The following is a 21925-nucleotide window of genomic DNA, read 5'->3' on the forward strand; positions in this document are numbered from 1 at the left end:
TTTCTTGGCTTTTGGTGCCGATTAACCTGTTGGACTGGTGTCACTGCTCTTGCTTTAGATTTTATGGCTAGATCTTTGTTGCAAGATTTAGATTGCAGGGACCACCACTTTGGTGCTGGGTGGCAACAAGTGGCCCCCAAAGTCAAGTCAAGTCATTTTTATTTGTATAACCCTTAATCACAAAGAGTCTCAAGGGGCTGCACAGGTTATTACACAGACTATTTTTCAGACTATTATTACATCATGACACCCTGATCTGGAACCAACATGAGGGAAAGGAAAAACTCAAAAAACCTCAACATGAGGAAAATGAAGAAACCTTGAGAAGGGACCACACATGTGGCATCCCCCTTTCAGGATTACCAGAAAGCAAAGGATGTTGCAATCACAAATAATACAGAGATATTGTCCACGAAAAGTGTAGGTTATTCATATGCTATAGAGTAGAAGTGTGTTTTAAGCTTAGATTTAAACATTTCCACTGAGGTTGCAGATCGGATCTCAGGGGGGAGAGCATTCCACAGCACCGGTGACCGGATGGAGAACGCTCTCGAACCAGCAGAACACTTCTAAGACAAAGGGGAAAATTATGAGCCGGAGTTTTACAACATTGTTTTTTTCCTTGTATTTTTTGCGGTACAATCCCAAACAGATTCATCAAACAAAATGAATTATTAAATATTAGATACATATTTTGTCGTTTTAGGTTTTTAGGTAATCTCATCTCATCTCATCTCATTAGCTACACCGCTTATCCTCAGTAGGGTCGCGGGGGTGCTGGAGCCCATCCCAGCAATCATCGGGCAGTGGGCAGTGGACACCCTGAACTGGTTGCCAGCCAATCGCAGGGCACACGGGGACAGACAACTCACTCGCTCATTCGCACCTAGGGACAATTTGGACCGGCCAATTCACCTGAAATGCATGTTTTTGGAATGTGGGAGGAAACCGGAGTGCCCGGAGGAAACCCACGCAAGCTCGGGGAGAACATACAAACTCCGCACAGGAAGTCTGGAGCTGGATTTGAACCCACGCGGGAGGTTCCCAAGACATGAACTGTGCCGCACATGCGCTAACCACTGCGCCGCCAATAGCAGGTAATTTATTTATAAAAGGAAAAAAAAAGGAAAAAATAGTTATCTGCTGCCACCCACTGATATGGATGGATGTTACAGTTACTGGGCTGACAATGGGAAAAAAGTAAAGATACTGAACAATAGCATGCTTTTTGCAAAGATAAATTGGGAAAGTGTTCCTGCGGTCTCATAGTCTCATGGCATACTTGTGTACAACGGCAGATTAATTGAAAAACACTGGAGGATTACAATGATAAGGGTGATAATTTATTGTTATTATAAATATAAACGATCAAAGTAGCTCATTCAAAAGCATAGTTGAATTTAATATTTAAACATGTTTTAAAAATTAAAGCAGATTTTAAGCTTTAATTTGGGAATCGAATGATAAACTTTTAAAATATTTAAACCGCTAACTGTGACAGCCCTACAGTAGTTTAATCATGCAAATTTCTCGTTGGCCCTTGACCAAAACCACAAAAACATATATATTCAGTTCCATTACCATCGCTAGATAAGCTTCTCTAGATAGGGTTTTAAGACTTAAGGGACAGATTCTACATTCGGGATGTCAAATACACAGCCTGCACCCAGTTCAGGCCTAACAACAGATGTAATCCTGCACATGAGAAAATAATGACAGTAGCACAAGAGAAAAATGAGCAGCAACAGGTAAAAAAAATTATCTGCATTTTGAAATACGTCCACTGGTTGTCATCAAAACCAGGGTCCAATACCAAAGCAAACCACCCACTGTAGCTGTGTTTGCTGACTGCCATTTATCAACCACAAAACATTCATCAACCATCCCGATGTTATTTTACTTAAATAGAAATCACGGACGTGCTGCTTAATACATTACAATTGATCTCACATGTGGTGTTAGGATGTCATTCTTAACTGCTACATTTTCATTACCTCATCACATTTACATTACCTGTTTGACCTGCTGCCTTCCGGGAGATGCTACTGGTCACACAAAACAAAAACAAACAGACTCAGAGACAGTTTCTTCCCCAGATCCATTACCACCCTTAAGACACACCGCACAAAAAACTGAAACTCTTGCAAACACACTACCTCATACAGATGTAAAATTGTATTCATGCCAATGCTCACTTTGCACAATGTTGACTATTTTTGCACGAACGCATATTGCACTAATACGATCCCAAAACTGTATGTAACATCCTACATGCCCACATTTCTTGTGTAAATATTGTGTAAATTATAACCTTTATCTTCTTTGTTCCTTTATATTGTGTAAATTATAACCTTATCTTCTTTGTTCCTTTATCTTCTTTGTTTTCTTTTATCTCACTGTTAAATGTGACTGTAGTGCCACGCCCAATTTCGTTGTCACAATATGTTCAACCCATTTTTAACAATAAAGGTATATTCTATTCTATTCTATTCTATTCTATTCTATTCTATTCTATTCTATCCTATTCCATTCTCATACATCATACTTTTTATCCCCAGTGATTGTAAATTATCGGTCAACACAATTTTAAAAACAGCACACAGGCGAAAAAAAATGAGCAGACTTATGTAAATTTGCAAATAAGGGCATACCGCAATCATATCCTTCTTCCCAAAAAAAAGGGTCGTTAAATTTTAGTAAAGTTGTGGTGAGTAAAAGACAACAAAATGATATCAAAAATCGATGAAGTCGTGAGAATACACAGTATCTTCACGGTGGACCTGATGGAACGCAAGACTTTTCCACTGATTGCGTCGCTAAAGAATTGAAGATTGGTTCTGGACTTGACCTGGGCGCTCTAATCCAGCTACCCAGAGTCGTTCTTCTTTAGCTCCCCCCATACGTGCCGATACGGATCTGTTCCCACACGCAATTTCATGCCTGCTTTGCCCTCTTCTCCAGCCTCAAAGCATCAATTACTCACATGAAACAAGTTTTGCCCCCTTCACAAACTATGTCCAGACACTTGCACATCAAGCTAAATGCTCAATTTTGCTTTTTTGTGCAGCTTGACTTTTTTTGCGGCATGGTGCAATCTTTTCAGGGAGTTACCATATTAATATAGAAGTTGACACTCATCCTGTCTAGACAATCCCTCTTAGAATGTGCTCATTTTAAAGTGTTCTAATGCATGTCATGGTTTTAAATAAGTTAAAGCTAACAATAGTTTTTGATTGATCATGACATTCGACCTTTCTGTAAATGGAGAATAACTATTTATGACACAGCTGCACAATTTTGGCTCTGTTTTTATGTTAACCAGGAAGTAATCCCCAATAGGGTTTTTAACGGTTCTGAAAAAGGAGGAATGACATTTTATTCTCTGTGTTTGTTTAACATCCAGGTTGTTTGTAAAACAAACCTTGGAGTCGAGCAGGCCCGTTGAGGATTTTATCATAATCACACTATTAAAAAGAGTATTCGAGGCTTGTGAGTACAAAAAAATGCTGTATGGTTTCACAAATACGCACTCAAAATATCTGACCGATCTGAGATGAGTCAGCGGACCAGCGTTTGACCTGAAGCATGTGAACGCCTGCATGGACCAGCTGGCAGAGATTGGGAGCTGCGTCGTGGCCGTCATAGACTTTCTGGACTAGTTTACAGGCTGCGGGCGTCGCTGCTGTCATGCACTTTCCGGACAAATTTTCAACATGTTACCTAGTGTTTACTATGTTTGTGTACTGTAATGCTAAATGTAATTCACTCTGGTCATCCTTAAAGGGGTATACCACTTGTGAGGTCCCTTCTCAAGATTTCTCTTTTTCCTCATGCTGAGGTTCTGAGTTGTTCCTTGCCCGCATGTTGGTTTAAGATCAGGTAATTGTGTCATTGTAATCCTGTGCAGTCCTTTGAGACATTTTTGTGATTAAGGGCTATATAAATAAATTTGACTTGACTCTACTTGACAATCACTTTTATACCAAGAGGGCGGGCTTTGACAAAAACGTAGCATTGCGGCTCAGTGGGAAAATCCCTACTTAACACCAGCCCTCTGTCTAGACTGTCAGCAGGTGCTGATGCCTTAAACAGACAACTAAAACACCACTTAAAACAACGTAGAAATTGAATAACAACTAAATAACAGAATAACAACTGAATTAATGATATATAGAAAAGTCAAGTGACTAAGAAGAAAATAATTACGAATGAAGATTTTGCACTTCATACCAAAACATAAGTTTGCATACAAATTAGACATTGTAAACTTGATGTTTTAATTTGGAGATCCCTGAAAACCGAAGTGTTCAATATGATGGCAAATTGTTTTAAATTGTTTTTGGGCGGCGGTGGTTCAGGAGGTAGAGAGCTCGTCTTGGGATCAAAAGATCGCAGGTTCGATTCCCGGCTCCTCCGTGTTACATGTCGAAGTGTCCTTGAGTAAGACACTGAACCCCTAATACCCCCAATAAGCAGGTTAGCGACTTACATGGCTGCACGGCCGCTATTGGGAAATGTGAAGCACACTGTAAAGCACTTTGGGAAGTCTTGACTTGAAAAGAGCTATATAAATGCAGATCATTTCAGATTCAGATTCAGATTCAGATTCAGATTTACTTTATTTCATTTCATAATATCCTAAATCAGAGTAAAGGCTTCCTAATGTATTTGTAGCCAAAAATACCATTACGGTATCTGGAGGGGTCGCTAACAACAATAACGTTTTCTTACCAAAAATCAAACTGGTCCAAACGTATATCACGCATTTTCTCTAGGGATAAACGAGTACTGAATGAATGTGTTACAAATATGGAAGACTTATTTCAATACTTGAGGGAATACTGGAAGTAGTGTGCTACTGTACATTAGGATAGCGAACATCCCGACAAGGCTTGGCTAATAAGGCTAGTCTGATAAATAGGGGAAAAAGCCGGACTGTCCATAGGTGGTTCTTCTTCCTTCTGCTTTGTAGGACCCATTTCCGGTTGCACTATGTGATAGTGTGACACCTAGTGGTCAAACATTACATAATGTACCTTAAATTCAAATGTTTACTTTTACATACACAAAGTGTTTTAATAATATAATAATTTCCTTTGTATTGTCATTCTTTGTAACAATGTACACAGAACGAAATGTCGATACACCTGACCCGTTGTAGCGAGCCGATGCAGCCGCAGCCAACAGAGGGCGCCGCCATTTTACCAATGTTATAAGTCTTAGGTATGACTCGGCCGAGGCGCGTAGTGTGTGCCTGTATGTGAATGTGTGTACTTGCGGGTAGGTGAGATTGTAACGCATAAACACTTTTCTCCCCTTTTTTCACAGTCACAAAGAAGCAATATATTTCAGTTTCAGTAAGTCACTTACTGCCCAACCCTTGACCTCCATCTCTGCCAGGCTAATCCCAGGTTAATGAGTGTCCCCAAGCCTGTCACTTAAAGTCAGTACAGAAACGCACAAACGCACGCACACAAATATGTCTGCTCACAAATAATTTGTCCTCAGTTTAAATTCTTCGCATCACACGCCTCCTCGCAATGCAATGCGCATAGCATTCTTATCGCACGGTGGCAAAAAGTGCCTCAAATTTTATTGCCAAGCCACAGAGCTCAGCAACAGGTCAAAGGGTAATCATACCGACGTGTGAAATGAACAATACAATTTTGGTCCTTTTTCTCATTAAGCTCTGTGAATGACAGTCTGTGGTTACAAACGGGAGAGAAAAGTGGTCTGGTTTTGGATTAAAAGTTTTAACTGCAACATATATTCAATGAAAATGGTCAGGGTTGGGTAGGGTTACTTTAACTGGATTACTTTCAATTACTTTTGGATTACTCAAATACCAAATATGTTAATAAAAAAACAAAAGAAACTAAATATGAATAAAATTATGACTCACAACATGTGGTAAGCTTTCTCTCCTGGCTTTGATCTCTTTGGTCTCCGGCAAAACTAACATAAAATGCGACAGAAACCAAATTAAAATAAATTCAAACAGCTTGCCAACATCATTTTTGCCGTTCCATGTATTCCGTTACTCCCCAAGCCTGCACAAAATGTAGTCATTTTATTCATATGTAGTTTCTAGTCACGTTTAACGAGAACGTACGATTAGCCTGGGTTAGCTTTAGTTTACGTTAAATTTCAAGGTAAACATTCAGGGTGTTGGAACTGAGCCCAACATTCAGGGTGTTGGAACTGAGCCCCCTTTCCAGTGAACCGCTCACCACTTGTTATGGAGACCCGGGTGCTAAATGACTTGTAAACGACCTGATTTTTTAAATTTGACACGTTCATGTTAGCGTAATCTTTCGTACGGAAGATTACGATAACGCGAACGTACAATTAGCCTGGGTTAGCTTTAGTTTACGTCAAACATTCAAGGTAAACATTCAGGGTGTTGGAACGGATTAAAACGATTTACATTATTTTTAATGGGAAAAATGTTTTCGGTGATCGAACAAATCGGTTTTCGAACAGGGTTCTGGAACGGATTATGGTCGAGAACCGAGGTTTCACTGTATTGTCTTGGCCGCCCACCCACACTTGGGTGAGAGGGGCTACTAACATGGGCTCCCCCATGTCCCTATGAGAGACTCAATGGCCAAAACTGGTTTAAACTAGATAATGTATGCAAGAGTGTTTTTAGAGGAAGATGCAAAGGTTGGGAAGCTCATAGCAACCTTGCGGGTCAGTTTAAGTCTCCTATCTAATATCTGATAGGCATTATCTAATAAAATATCAAACCCAAAGCCTATAATATGTTAGGGTTTTTTACACTGAAAAATAGTCAGGATCACAGGTAGAAAAGCCCCAAGCCGTCCTAATGAGGATATATATATTACATCAAGCCTTGATGGGCCGAGGGATCATGCATCTTCTCTTCGCAGTCGGCATCATCTTGTGTTTGTCCGTGAAGCGCCTGCTTGGAGATAGACCGAGTTAATTACCGCACGGAAAGACAGGGCCCCGGTTGCCGTTGATAGACTTCCAACGGATTGGCTCCTTTAATCCCCTTTTGCGCCCCGTTCTCTCCTCTTGAGCCACCTCAGCTTCTGTTTACCCGATGAGGAATAAAATCTGAGTCCGAGAAAGGCAATCGAGAGCACCCTTCAACCGTCCCCACCATTTGGTCTGTTTGTTTGCGCTGTCACTGAAAAGAAAGAGGTGCGGGATATAAATCTAAAGACTTTCGTTATTACAAGAGGTAAATTGATTGTGGTTTTTAAATAGGAAGCAGAAGTTGGACGGCGAGGGATTTCAATTGCAGACAAACAATGAGATGACAGACGGAAAACACCCGATTGGGTCATTTGTGCTCAAGTAGGGGCGCTTGGCCCGTCGGAGAAGATGATTATGATGTGTGGCATAATATTAGCATGCTGATTTCAAAGGGGCCTAATAATGTGCCCTTTGATTTACAGACGTTCACATGCAAATTGATTAGAAGGCTTGTCGTATTCAAATTTATGTTGCACACATCATCCAGAGGTTAAGACCCTTTTGAAGGTTTATCAACTGAAACCTGAATTAATTTAACACAATATAATTCAATTTTATTTGAATGGATGTGATGTTAATATTGCTTCCATAATTATTTTTTTATCCTTTTAAATGTCCCTCAAGAAATGTTCGAGACTTTATTACGTAATCTAAGAGTATTATACAGATTTATATATTCTTCCGAGGGGAAATAACGGGCTCAATGTGTTTTTTTCATATAATTTAGTTTTTGCAATGAATGGTGGAAATCATTACATGCAAGAAAACATAGATTTTTCAACACAAGACTTTAAAATAAAAATATTCCATTTGACATTATAGTGGTACCTGGTTTAAGATTGGCAAGTCTTACTATTGTTTTGATATCTGAAGTTTGCGACTGAGTTAAATTTTCCTCGTTATGCAATTAGTTTCCAAGTATCCAAAGTCAGTGACACTAACACTGAAGTTTCGCGCAGATACGCACTAATAGCATCCTGTCTGGTTTATCAGCTAGGTACATTGTTTGCGAGCTCTGGTGGCTGAGCTCAGTTTATTTTACATATATATATATATATATATATATATATATATATATATATATATATATATATATATATATATGTCAGGAACCAGGAATGAAGACGGGAACCCAATTGCGTTAGTTTCTTAGTTTTATTTGAAAAGAGATGTAAGCTGGAACCCACGATCCAGTGATCGTCGATTGTGGGGCACTTCTCTTAGCGGGAGCTGAATGTTCGCAGCGATCGGACGGACGGCAGTCCCGTGACAGGTAGGCAGAATCAGTACGTCTTAGCGGGCAGGTCGATGGCCAGGGCAGGAGAGTAGCTCGTAAACGCGGGCCAGAAACAGGTCGGAACCGGAGGCAGGAATCAAAACAGGAGAGTAGTCTTTGGTACTTGGTAATCTGGCGAAACACACAGGAACACAGGAGTACGATCGGACGTCCTTGTCTGGACGCTGACCGCTTAAGAAGTGAACGTCAGCAAATCAGAGAGCGTGCTCCGGCGCGCCAAACGATTGCCACAGGTGTCTTCACTTCGGCAATCATGGCATATATATATATATATATATATATATATATATATATATATATATATATATATATATATATATATATATATATATATATATATATATATATGTATATATATATAATATCTCTTATGTCGTATTTATTGACTCATTTTGGAATTGTACTTTATTCATCGCTTTATTGTTACACTTACAAATAAGGCCAGTCACAAAGTACTCCCTTGAAAATAGTTTTGCCGCTTTATCCAGACATTCTTTTTTTCCTTTTTTTTTCCTTTTTGTTCCGTCTTCATTATTCGTTTATCATGGAGTTTTATTTCTAATCCCGTTGTAAAAAATGTTCACAACGTCACTATCAACAATAAAAACATTTCTAATTTGTAATCCAAATAATAACTTAATTACCCCTACCCTGGTTCTTCAGTATTTTTATGCCTTTTTTTTACTGTGATCAGGTTAAATTTTGTTTTCATGAATATACATTTTTAGTTTGTAATATTTCATTGTCCGTGCAATTTCTCTAATCTTAAAGATATTCTCTCACCAAAACTGACACACGCAAGGAATCAAAAACATTTTTGTAATACAATTTTAACCTCTTTGATTTTTTCTGAGCACTGCTAATTGGATGCTGGAGCATTTGGATCAGACGCTTCTTGTTCTTTTTTTATTCTGCCGGCTCCACAACAGCCCTCCTGTTGAGGCTGAGAGAGCGAGAGACCCAAATAGAGCCTTAACTAGTTTCTGTGGCCCTCTGACACTAAGTGATGTTGACTCAGTGATATTGTGTGTGAAGTTGCCCGGCTGGATGCTTTATATGATTCACTACAAAAGTAAATACTGTCTGCCCGGCCCCATCTTCCTATTTTACCATCTGTGTGGAGAGTAGACACCCCCAAACACAGTTACAGTCATCTTTCGGTTATCTAGAACCCCCTGCGAAATATGAAAATCCGCGAAGTAGTATCCCCCTTGATAAAAGCTCCCAGGGATCAAACTTACCTTAAAATAACGTCCTTACTGACTGAGAGTATAGGACTGTAACAAAATAACAACAAAAGATCTACAATTAAAAACACAAAAAAGAATTGCAGTTGAATGAACGGTCTTTATTGTCTTTGTAGAAAAGCACACTGGAAATGGAGGCCTTTTCATTTCAGTGTAATACAGCGATTCAGAGAGCGGCTGCCTAACTGAAAGCTAGCATCGAGTAGCCCCGAGGTGAGCTGATGATTTAAATGCAAACATTCCAAATGTCCTTTTTCCCACAGGTTGTACCTCTCGGTCATTTGTTTCATTGGTAATGGAAATGGCAATTTTGAGATACAGGCTTGACAGGGTTAGCTTGTGAGAGTTGTTACGTAGCTTAGCTGTGGCAGTGGGACACACCTGCAGCACTGCTATTGCCTTCTCTCCCAACACCACCTGAGTTGCCTCCTGAACCCGATAGAATTCCACGGAGCACCCGCTGGTGATCCATTTCTTTGCTCTTTTCTGAATTCTCCAAATTAATTGATACATTTTCTTTTAAAGTAACGAGCCGCTAAAAGCTAGCTGGCACCGTTTGTTTCGGGTGGATCCATTGACTTGAGCGCCTGCCCTGCTCTTCGTTTGATAACATACATCAGCCTTTCAAAGTTGTGCATACAGGCAGGCGTGCTTGCCCAAATCACACATACTGTCACGGTTGCCCATTGCCCTCAATTGGGCCCGCTCGTTTGGCGCCAGCTGCTGTTCGTTGCCTGATTGGCTTTTCTCCTGTTTAAACTTAGTGCTCTCATTCACTCCTTGTCAGCCCGTCAACGAACCTCTGCACTTGCAAGACGTGTATTTTATCTCTGTCCAGTATCCTGCTTGTGTATCCAGTATCCGGTATCGATCCCGTCTGCCCCATCCAGTCTGGTATCTTGCTCGTCTAACCAGTATCCGGTATTGATCGCGTCTGTCCTGTCCTGTCCAGTATCTTGCTCCTGTATCCAGTATCAGGTATCGATCCCATCTGTTCCGTCCTGTTCGGTATCTGCTCGTGTGTCCTTCATCTGGTATCGATCCCGTCCGTCCTGTCCGGTTTCGATCTCGTCCGCCTTTGACTTCCTCTTTTCCCGCACCTGACATCTCTGTCTCACTTCTTCGGCCCAAAGTAATCAAGTTAAAGTAACCCTACCCAACCCTGTTCTTGGGTGGTGGCAAAGTTGGCGCCAGTCCAATAATCAATGTTGTTAGCCCAAAGTTTAGTATCGATAATATGACGCCAGTAAAGCTTGAGTGACTAAATATTGTACAGTTCAAACTAAAAAGAGATTTTTTTAAACAATGGCCAAATGAATGTACGCTTACTCGAATGAAGTGAATTTTACTCAGAGTGTAAAAAAATAATAATTGTAAAATCACATTTATTTTGGATTGTATCACACTGAAATGTTTTGTCCCAAAATTTTTACAGATCACGATAAAACCGTACAGTTTGACGCATATGTATTATCAATACAGTAGACCCTCAAGAATACGACAATAATCTATGCTGAGGAGTGGGGATCGCAAAGTGAAACTGTCGTGTCCTGAACAGGCAATTTTTGTTATTGTTGTCTACAATATGTTACCATATTGTGCTGAGCAGACATGAAAGTAATAAACATTCTGTAGCATTTTTATCACTTTTTGTTTCCCGACAGTGTGGTTATATCAAAAAGATGAAGTTGCCTTATTGTTGTCATCAAAATCCAATAGCCAAGAAATACAGAGGACTACTTTTGTGGGAATGACATCCGTTTCCAATTTCCACCTTATCATTGTGCTGCCTTTTGCCTCAGCCATGACTGGCATCCTTCTGTGAAGGCATAAAGCACAAGACGCCTGTTGAGTTAATCCTTCAGAGACCCACCGGCCCTCACAAGATAGGCTGACATCTTGCATTTGAGGATTTCTTTCTCGCACTGTGTCCAAACAGTGCAACCTCGGGGAGGGGATCTAATTTTGAGGTCTCATTGTACCAATTTTTTTTTCAGGGATTTACCTCCACCGGTTCTTTGTCTTCATCTTGGCGACGGAACGTGGGGCCCCTGTGACCATGCGGGCTTAATGGCATGCTGATGAGGTCAAAAAGAAAGGTGAGTCGGGTTAATTGGGAGTTGCAGCGCAAATCTCAGGTTGAGGGATGATCGCAAATGCGTACAGAAGTGGGAAATAATAAGATATAAATATAGCTCCCACTCATGCTGCGTACGTATGTGGACGACAGGCCAGAACCTCCCCAGGGGATGCTATCGTTCAGAATGAGGTTATACTAGTAACAGATGAGACATAATGAGTGAGTTGTTATCTCCTCTGAGTGTGGCCAAAGGGAGAGATGGCTTTTGGAGATTTAACTCAACACGGCCATAATGCATTACCATACCTGTCAAACTCCACGGCTCCATGCCCGTACAAACTGTCGTATTTTTCCGTACAAAATACAAAATAATCTTACACCATATATATTTTTTTTTTCGGAATGATGCATGATGGGAAATCCCCAGGCAGCAGACGCATGCGCGCAGTAGCATCAAACCGCTCGCTTCGTTTGCAATGAAAAAAAACGATACCGAGATAGAGGTTTCTGCGGCGAACTCGTTAGACTTGATTGATCTGCTGTTTCGTGATAGTCGGTGTTTACCGGGTGGCACCCATAATTGACAAATTTGTGTTTTTCCGTACAGATTTTCTTGTACGTCGTATACGTCTTAAAATGCATGATAAACGTACTTTGTACGGCAAAAACATACAGGTTGACAGGTATGCAGTACATATGTCAAAAGTCTCTCGATTGAATTTTAGTCCGAGATTTCTCTGCTCCAGTCACCATGCATTATTCCACAAATTTGACGGGTAAACAGTGGAAATGTTTTCCTGCATGCAATAGTTGTTTTTGAAAAATTTGGACCAATCCAAATAATCAATTTACGTCTTGTGAATCTAGGGTATCCATCTTGTTTGTAAAAATAGTACATGGATATCTGAGTGGGCAAATTTAATTTCTTCAGATTCCAAAAGGGGGGACCAAGTTGGTTTTGTTTTGTTTATTTAGTTCTTTTGGATGACCAACGATGAAACTCAATGCACAATCAAGACTTCTAGACTTCTATGTTAAATTTTGGTCCATTGATTTGACGGTGGAATTTCTTATTCAGCTAGCACAACACACATTGATTGATATGATGGATTAAATTGAATTTATTCTAATGTATTCCAATGTATTCCAATTAATGCAGATACAAGTCAAGTCAAGTCATGTTTATTTGTATAGCCCTTAATAATAAAAAGTTTCAAAGGGCTGTACAGACTACGGACTACCATTACACCCCCCTTCTCCGATCTAAAACATAGGTATTTGAGGGCAAGAAAAAAGTCAATAACCTCAGCATGAGGAAATGAAGTAACCTTGAGAAGGGCCGACACATCCAGAATGACAAGGCTGCATCTGATGTTGCAATACAAAAACATCGTCAACATGAAATATAAGTCATTCATAAGCTATACAATATAAGTGCGGTTTAAGCCTAGATTTAAACAGTTCCACTGAGGTTGCAGATCGAATCTCAGAGAGCAGAGAATTCCACAGCGCCGGGGCCGGAATGGAGAATACTCTCAAACCTGCGGATTTCTTCTTGGCTCTTGGGATGACGAGCAGACCAGGATTTTCCAAGCAAAGACTCAGAGCAGAAACATATAGGGGAAATAAATCTAAAAGATATAAGGGGGCGAGTCCATGCATACCTTTGTGTAATACCAACAGAACTTTGAATCACTTCTTAGCCAATGCAGGTAAGGTAAACTCGGGGTGATGTAATCAAACTTTCTTGTCTTAGCCTGTTTGGCTAGTGAGCATTGATTGTAGTTTTCTGTACTACGAAACCGAAAAGTTCTTTGTGGCACTAACAAAGAAGGAAACAATATCTAATGAAGGAATTGAGCATGCGGCATTTCGAATAACTCGACATTAATGACTAATCCGAATTGAAAAGACAATGGTTGGAGTAATTACAGCCCGAACAACAGCAAAGTTGGATTTCTGTATGAGTTTTCATGGCTTTTCAGCAACATTCTGATTTAAAACCTTGTATTCTTTACATGGAAACATACTGATTTCTGTGAATGGTGTCTAAACAGGACTCCCTATATTAGACGGTGTAAAGCAGCGTTTAGTTTCTTTCCTCCCCCACGAATTCCCTCTACCAAGATTGTGCTATCGGCAAGCTTCAAGGTGCTCATGGAATCAGAAGAACACCTGTAAACACTGCGTACTGCTTCCCAGTGGAGACCTTATCTGCCAGAAAGCTTTTGCAGGCTGGGCCTACAGGTCAGACACAAAAGAAGAAGCAGAAGAAAAAGCGCGGAAAAGGTCTTGCTGGAGTCTATGTGCTGTACGTTTTTAGTTATAGAGTTCCAAATTGTCACCAATTCCACCTCACCTATCAAATCGGACGTGAACAGCCTTAGTAGGGCTTTCTCACAACGCACACTGTGCCCCCCGCTCTTTCCACCCACATTGCTCTCCTCACAGAACGGCGCACATATAATTGCAGTGTGCAACAGTGTGCACCTTAGAGGAAATGATTAGCACTATAAAAAGAGCAATTACGAACCTGGCAGAGAGTTGCAGAGGATTTTACAGCTTCTGCCAGCAACGTCTGGTCAAATGCTGCTCTTTGTTTTGCTTGACTAATGGTTTCTTTTGAAAAGTGGGGGAAAAACACGGCACATTTAACGTCTGTTTTGCACCCACGTTCAGACAACAACTCGAGTTGTTAGCAAAGCTGAAGGTTGGGGCGACTATGACTTTCTTAACCGCGATTCACTCCAGAAAGGAGGTCTGCCTCACACAACTTTGTTTGATCAGCAGAGTTACTTTGATTCTTGATTTGTGGTATGACTCAAGATTTGCCAGATAGACTCTCAACCATGCAGAACTGTCAGTCAAGGAATGTGTAAGCAATTTTTTTCAAGGAAAAAGTTTACCTTCTGTTGGCTCTGTCCAAAGAACAAATTAATAATAAAAATGCTGCAGAAGTTGGAATTTCGAATTTCTCAAGCCAAAGGCAAACAGAGCTTCGGACCGACTTTGACATTCAACGTAGTCCCGGAAATGACAATCCTGGAGTCAAAGCCACAATACCGGTTTAGGTTATAAGTGACAGATTAAGGCTAGCTGCGGGATAATAAGCATGGTAACTGATTCAATGATTTGTCCCTTGATAGTCTAACACAGCAAACTACTTGCCTGCTTGATCCGTTTCCAGCTTCACTGGTGAAGGATCTGTTTGGGATCTTAGGAACAGGGTTGGGTAGGGTTACTTTAACTTGATTACTTTCAATTACTTTTGGATTACTCCAATACCAAATATGCTAATAAAAGACAAAAGAATCTCCAATATGAATAAAATTATGACTCACAACACGTTGTAAGCTTTCTCTCCTGGCTTTGATCTCTTTGATCTCTGGCAAAGCTAACATAAAATGCGACAGAAACAAAATGAAAATAAATCCAAACAGCTTGCCAACATCATTTTTGCCATTCCATGTATTCCGTTACTTCCCAAGCCTGCACAAAATGTTGTAATTTTATGTCAACGCCTGCATTGACCAGCTGGCAGAGATGGGATGCTGCGTCGTGGCCGTCATAGACTTTCTGGACTAGTTTACAGGCTGGGGCGTCGTTACTGTCATGCACTTTCCGGTCAAATTTTCAACATGTTACCTAGTGTTTACTATGTTTGTGGACTGTTATGCAAAATCTATTTCACCCTGGTCATCCTGGAAGGGGGATTACCACTTCTGAGGCCCCTTCTCAAGGTTTTTTTTTTTCTCACGCTGAGGTTTTGAGTTGTTCCTTGCCCACATGTTGATTTAAGATCAGGTAATTGTGTCATTATAATCCTGTGCAGTCCTTTGAGACATTTTTTGTGATTAAGGGCTATATAAATAAATGTGACTTGACTTAACGCAATCTCACAATATTGATATCACGACAATTGCGCTGACAACTAATTGTGAAATCACATGTTTGGTTTGTGCATTCAAAACTACTACTCCAAAGCTACACTATGTATGGCATAACAGTCACAAATTTGGCCAGTCAGGACAATCAGTGAAAAAAAAGTTGCATACATGGATGACTTGTGTAGTCAAAACAGCAATTTTCAAAAGCTCTGTATGACATAACAATCGCACACCCGTGCAGTCACGATTGCTCTGAAAACCTTGTGTGACAAAATAATGGCATGGTTGACTCGTTTAGTCAACACAATAACTCAAACGTTATGTGTGACGCAACAGTCACACACTACGAAGTCAAGACAATCACTTTGAAAACAATTTGTCGCATAGTAATTGCATGTTGACTATTTTTGCACCAAATGCATATTGCACAAACCCTTACGATACAAACTGTCGTTACGGTCCCTTACTCATACAATCACAACAACGGCCCAAAATTATTGGTGACATAACAGCACAAGGAAAATGTGTTTTTCTGATATAACCACATAGTTGACTTGTTTTGTAGAAACAACAACCCCAAAGGTGTTTGTAATGTAACAATAACCTACTTGTGCAAAACTATAATACTGAAAATGATTTTTGGCTCACGTTATAAAATTAAAATGTGTCACTGCATAATAATTATTTAGTCATGAGTGTATGAATAGTCTCTTCATACTTAAACAAATTTCATGTATTTTAACCATTAATGTCTGCTTCTATCTTCGGTGTTTTTCGTCCCGTTTGGCAACTACACTTTGGATTACTCCCTATCCTATGGACATGGGTTTTAATGCACAAAAATGCGTTTATTCGAGGAATCAACTCCTTGCCCTGATGAATTCTCATGCTGGCGTGATGAGGGGGCCCTATCGTGGATGGAGACCCTGAGCTAGCTAAGCGGCTAGCGGCGTTATAAGTCTTCGGTACCGTCTGTAATAATGGTAAATGTGAACTCTCTACGAAATAAGAACGACGAACTGGCTGTGCTGGCGAAAAACATCAAAGCGCACAGGGAGTTTGCTGTGTTTTACGGAAACGTAGCTCACGTCTAGCATCCCGGACGCTAACGTGGAGCCACCCGGAGGTACCCGGCTTCAGCGCTGTTAGACAGAGACACGAAAGCCTGCGGGAAAGCGGAGAGGAGGTGGACTCGGTAACACGAGGTGGTGTATCCCTGGGCACAAAGATTTCCATCTGCTGCAGGGACGTCGAACTTTTGGACTAGCGTGTGACAACACTCCGCTGTGGCTAAACTACAACAAAGCACCCCGAGGCCATCCTGTTAATCTGTTAATAAACAACAAAGGAGACTGCTGGAAGTGTGAATTTCCCTACGGGGTGAATAAAGTATCTATCTATCTATCTATCTATCTATCTATCTATCTATCTATCTATCTATCTATCTATCTATCTATCTATCTATCTATCTATCTATCTATCTATCTATCTATCTATCTATCTATCTATCTATCTATCTATCTATCTATCTATCTATCTATCTATCTATCTATCTATCTATCTATCTATCTATCTATCTATCTATCTATCTATCTATCTATCTATCTATCTATCTATCTATCGTTATTTCCATAATAATTGATGAATATACTTATTAAATTATTCAATTGATGTCTCCATGTATTCATTCATTCAGTCGTTATACAGTCTTAACATTGTTCCAAGTAATAAGCAATTTGCTATCGGGGAGAGGACTGGAGTCTTGATTAAGGACTGGGGTAAAGACGGGGTTTGGGGAACTTTCTATTCACTCAAGGTTTCACTCTTTTCTAAAGGACACACAGCTCTGTTTTTTACCCATAAGCCCAGAATATTATTTGTTTTATTCCAATAAAAACCTGAACGGAATTGTTTCTCTTCGGTGAACCGGATGTTGATTTTAATAGTGGAGTGGAAACTAGCTTGTCCTCCTTCTCTCAATAAGCACATGGTTGCCTAGTTAAAACATCTCCAAAGCATTCGGTGGATTTACCAAACGATGTTGGTGCAGTCTATTAAAAAGTTTTTGTGGCATAAAAATCTCAATGCAGATTTGTGTAGTCCAAACAAGAATGTTTAAAAGAATTGTACACTGGTTAAGTCAAAACAACCCATGGTTGACTTGTGAAGTTAAAACAACAGCATGCAATACCAATTATCCTTGGCGCATACACTGTCAGATCTATGTATGGCATACCAATTATGTACTGTCAAACCTATGTAGTGAAAATAACACTTTCAAAATCTGTGATTGACGTAACAATCACACTTTCCACCTTAAAGCTATGCATTTGGCAATTAATCAAAATCTAATAGTACTTTCATTTTTTTAAGATCATTTAGAAGGAAATCAGTTCAGGTGTTAACCGTTGCATTGTGTGTTAACCTTTTTAATGGCAATCCAGTTGGAGTTTATTAGGATACATGACTTTAACTTAAAAAATAATGGTACCATATCTATCAATGTGGATGAGACCCCTTAAGTCCTCACATGGATGATTTGTGCCTTGCCTCTTTGTCCTCCACAATCTTTTAGTTTTATGACTGGAATATGTGGGTGTTTTGTCTTCAATTAACTTTTAATGTATTTATACAGCACTTAGAGGTAAGATAGATTCTAAAAAAATCTAGCCTGACCCAACGCAGGCTGGTGTGTATTGTAACCAACCTGGTCCGACCCGAACCCGACCATTTAATTTGGCTTGCAGGCACTAGATCAAAAACACTAAAATAATGAAATTACTGTACAGTGCCTGATTTTTTGGGTCCAAATTATTTATTTTATTGATCACAATTATTCCTTAGTTTAGTTCCCACACATTGTTCTAATATACATAATGTGTAAATAACACAGAGGCAACTCTGCATGAACTTTGCAGGATACATTTTGAAGTACAGTCGAACCTCGGTTCTCGACCATAATCCGTTCCAGAACCCTGTTGGAAAACCGATTTGTTCGATCACCGAAATAATTTTTCTCATTAAAAATAATGTAAATCGTTTTAATCCGTTCCAACACCCTGAATGTTTACCTTGAATGTTTAACGTAAACATAAAGCTAAACCAGGCTAATCGTACGTTCGCGTTATCGTAATCTTCCGTACGAAAGATAACGCTAACATGAACGTGTAAAAATTAAAAAAATCAGGTCGTTTACAGGTCATTTAGCACCGGGGCTCCACAACAAGTGGTGAGCGGTTCATTGGAAAGGGGGCTCCGTTCCAACACCCTCAATGTTGGGCTCCGTTCCAACACCCTGAATGATTAACTTGAACATTTAACGTAAATTTAAAGCTAACCCAGGCTAATCGTACATTCGCGTTATCGTAATCTTCCGTACGAAAGATTACGCTAACATGAACGTGTAAAAATAAAAAAAAAGGATAAAGAAAAGAATCATGAATAGGATTTATTACCTTTGTGGTGGTCAGCAGAAGGCGCTTGCACACCTCCTTCATATTTTGCTATTATTTCTTTCTTAAATGCAATAGTTGTACGCACTACTTTTCTTTTTTCACCTGTAGCAACTTTGCTGCTTGCACTGACTTTCTTTGGAGGCATAATTAGGGGCTAAAACACTTTGTACATATCAAAAGCGAAAGCAAAACAAAGCACGTCCGCACGCGCTAACAGTTGGTCACGCAAAGAGCGATCTACACCCGTACGCCGCTCAGCATAGCACCCTAGCGTACGCACTCACGCATTACCGGCGTTCGGACTCCGATTTTTTGACCGAACAGCGGAGCAAGAATTTCTCTAAATTTTTGGTCGGACTCCGATTTGTTCGAACTGAGAGGCGTTCGAAAACCGAGGTTCCACTGTAATGGAAGAGGAGTTTTTCAAAATAAATAAAAATGAATAAAGTGTATTCCTTTACACAAATGATTTTTTGTCAGGACCAGAATGGAAACAACCCACTTGCGTGATGTTTACCACTAGTTTTATTGAAAGAGAGAGGAAGGGCTGCGCCTACAACCCGGTGTTCGCTGCGCGCGTGAAGCAAGTTGCTCTCGTACTCGGATTGTGATCCGAACACGGAAGGGGATCTTCCATAGCAAGCAATGGCAGTGCCAGGGGCGGAAAACTGGTCAGAAGCCAGGACTGGGAGAGCAAGACGTGATCGGGGTCGGAAACGAGTCGTAAGCCAGAACGGGAGAGTAGACGTAGTCGGGAACAAAAAGGTGTGGTAAGTTGGGACGGGAGAGCAGACGTGGTCAGGATCCAAACAGGTTGTACCCGGAGACAAACGGGAGCAAAAACGGAACAGGCGAGAGTCAAGGTCAAAAAAGGCTAGCCTGGTATACACGGAGATTCGCAGATGGACTGACAACAGGGGATTGACAGGACAGGGTTCAAAAATTGAAAGAGAGCCAATCAGAACCTGTGGTTGTTGGCGCCAAATGAGCGGGCATAGCTGAGTCACATCAGTAATCATGACATTTTTTTAATTTCATTTTTTGAAATGTGAAGTTTTTATAATACAAAATACAAAGCATCTCCCTATTTATGTTCCGTATTGAGATGATTTCACCACACCTTTTGAAATAACAACCCTCATCCAACCCGTGGAATATTAATACCCCGATTGCAAATTGGATCGTCTCATTTTGTTTCTGACAATTTTAGCATTTAAATGGCAAGATGCTTAATGCGATAAGCCAAAACGCCGTTAAAGATTCATTTTTAAAAACGCAGCTACTGGATTTAATTTCTGTCTAGATGTAATTTTCTTAATCCAGTTAACTAATGTGCTGTACACATGTTTACACACATATGGGTATGAACACGCAGGCTTCTCTTGTGCTTGTATGCTAGTGTATCTATTTTTGTGTATTTCCTCCTTTAACTAGGTTTGCTGGGGTAAATTGAGTGTGTGACTAAATATAATTCACTCTCGTAGCAGCCCCATTTCCCTCGGCCCGCCTGCTTGGTCACACTGATTCAACGGGCCGGGAGCAGCATAACATCCATACCAATAAATATCTCCACCAAGGGGCGGGTTTGTCCCGTTAGCAATGGGAAGGAGGGGAAGACACAAATCCATAGTCGGATAGCCACAGGAAGAACTCCGCCTCAACCTGCTGAACCATCTCGTCCCATCATTACCTCCTTTCGAATGATCTCTTCTTCGCCCTTTAAGCATTGAAATGTATTTTGCGATACTTAAACTTGACACAATTGTGACATCAGAGTCTGACGCCACCAATTTTAATATGAAGTTATGGAGTTCTGCTTCCAGGACAAAGGGTAACAAATTTTTCATGGCCAAATTTAAGCACTTTGCAAGCACTTTCAAGGCCAGTTTTTCAATGCTTCCAGTACCTCAAAATCAGAAGAACGTTTTTTTGTTGTTGACATGAACGACTAAAATAAAGTACATATTTTGCAGCTGGCACATACCTTAAATTGCGGACTATAGAGCGCACCTGATTATAAGCCGCACCCACCAAATTTTAAGAGGAAAACCGATTTTGTACATACACAAGCCGCACCTGTATATAAGCCGCATACACTCACATAAAAAAAAATGTAACACAAACACAAAATTAACCCAAACCCGAATTCAAGTCCCGCGATTGAAACTAAATGTCCTTTATTGAAGTACACAGTCCAAAAATCACAGCCGGCAAAATGAACGGAAAATGACACCGGTACTTAAGGTTTGATGCAGACCTGCAGAGTCCCGGTACCCGTTGAAAGTAATCCAAGGAAAAAAAGTGAATATTTCCAAAGGTAAGGGTGGGAAAAATATATATCCACTATTGTCTGCCGCGACAACAAACAGGTCTCACCCCCCTGTTTGTTCCGCCCCTCATTATTAATTCGCCTGTGCAAAACATATCAGAATAAGTGTCTCAAATTAATACAAATAAATATATTAAAAAAATATACAGTTGCAAATACATATTATACATGGGCTACACATATTTACAAAGAAAGAGGGTACACCGAGAGAGTTTTTAAAGCTTTCATAATATTAACATAACTTTCATCCCAAACGGTGCCTGTGACAGGTCAAATAATGGTAGCAACACGCTAGCAACATGCTCGCAACACAGTAAACGGGTCTGTTAAAAAAACACCCCGTACTTGTAAAAATCACGGTAAATTGTCCCCATCTTCCTCCTTAGAACTGAAGCCATCGAAGTCGTCTTCCTCAGTGTCTGAAAGAAACTTTGTCATACAGACGTCGTCCCACGCTCCCGCAGCCTCACTCGCGCTGTCGCGCTGTTTCCTTCTTTATCGGACAGCTCGATTGCTTTTAGCTTGAAAGCTGCGTTATGTGCCTTTCTTTTTGCATTTTGAATAATGAGTGTATGTTTACGCTAATTTAGTTTATGCACAAGCCAAGAAGTTGCAGTCTTCCTCG

At 40.3% G+C, this 21925-nt stretch overlaps 1 protein-coding gene across 1 annotated transcript in view; it reads right to left on the minus strand.

Annotated features, from left to right (window-relative positions):
* Positions 1-7062: 7062 nt before the first annotated feature.
* Positions 7063-21925, minus strand: part of LOC148364715 (uncharacterized) — a 36953-nt gene continuing 22090 nt past the window's right edge. Inside the window, exons 3-4 of the mRNA XM_088339111.1 lie at positions 8193-8413; positions 7063-7156 (exon numbers count right to left, since the gene is read on the minus strand). Coding sequence (XP_088195237.1) covers positions 7063-7156; positions 8193-8413 — 315 coding nt within the window. The remainder of the gene's footprint in view (positions 7157-8192; positions 8414-21925) is intronic.

The sequence above is a fragment of the Urocampus carinirostris genome, chromosome 6 (assembly GCF_059441175.1).
Source record: "Urocampus carinirostris isolate Australia breed hairy pipefish chromosome 6, RoL_Ucar_1.0, whole genome shotgun sequence".
Classification (NCBI taxonomy): domain Eukaryota; kingdom Metazoa; phylum Chordata; class Actinopteri; order Syngnathiformes; family Syngnathidae; genus Urocampus; species Urocampus carinirostris.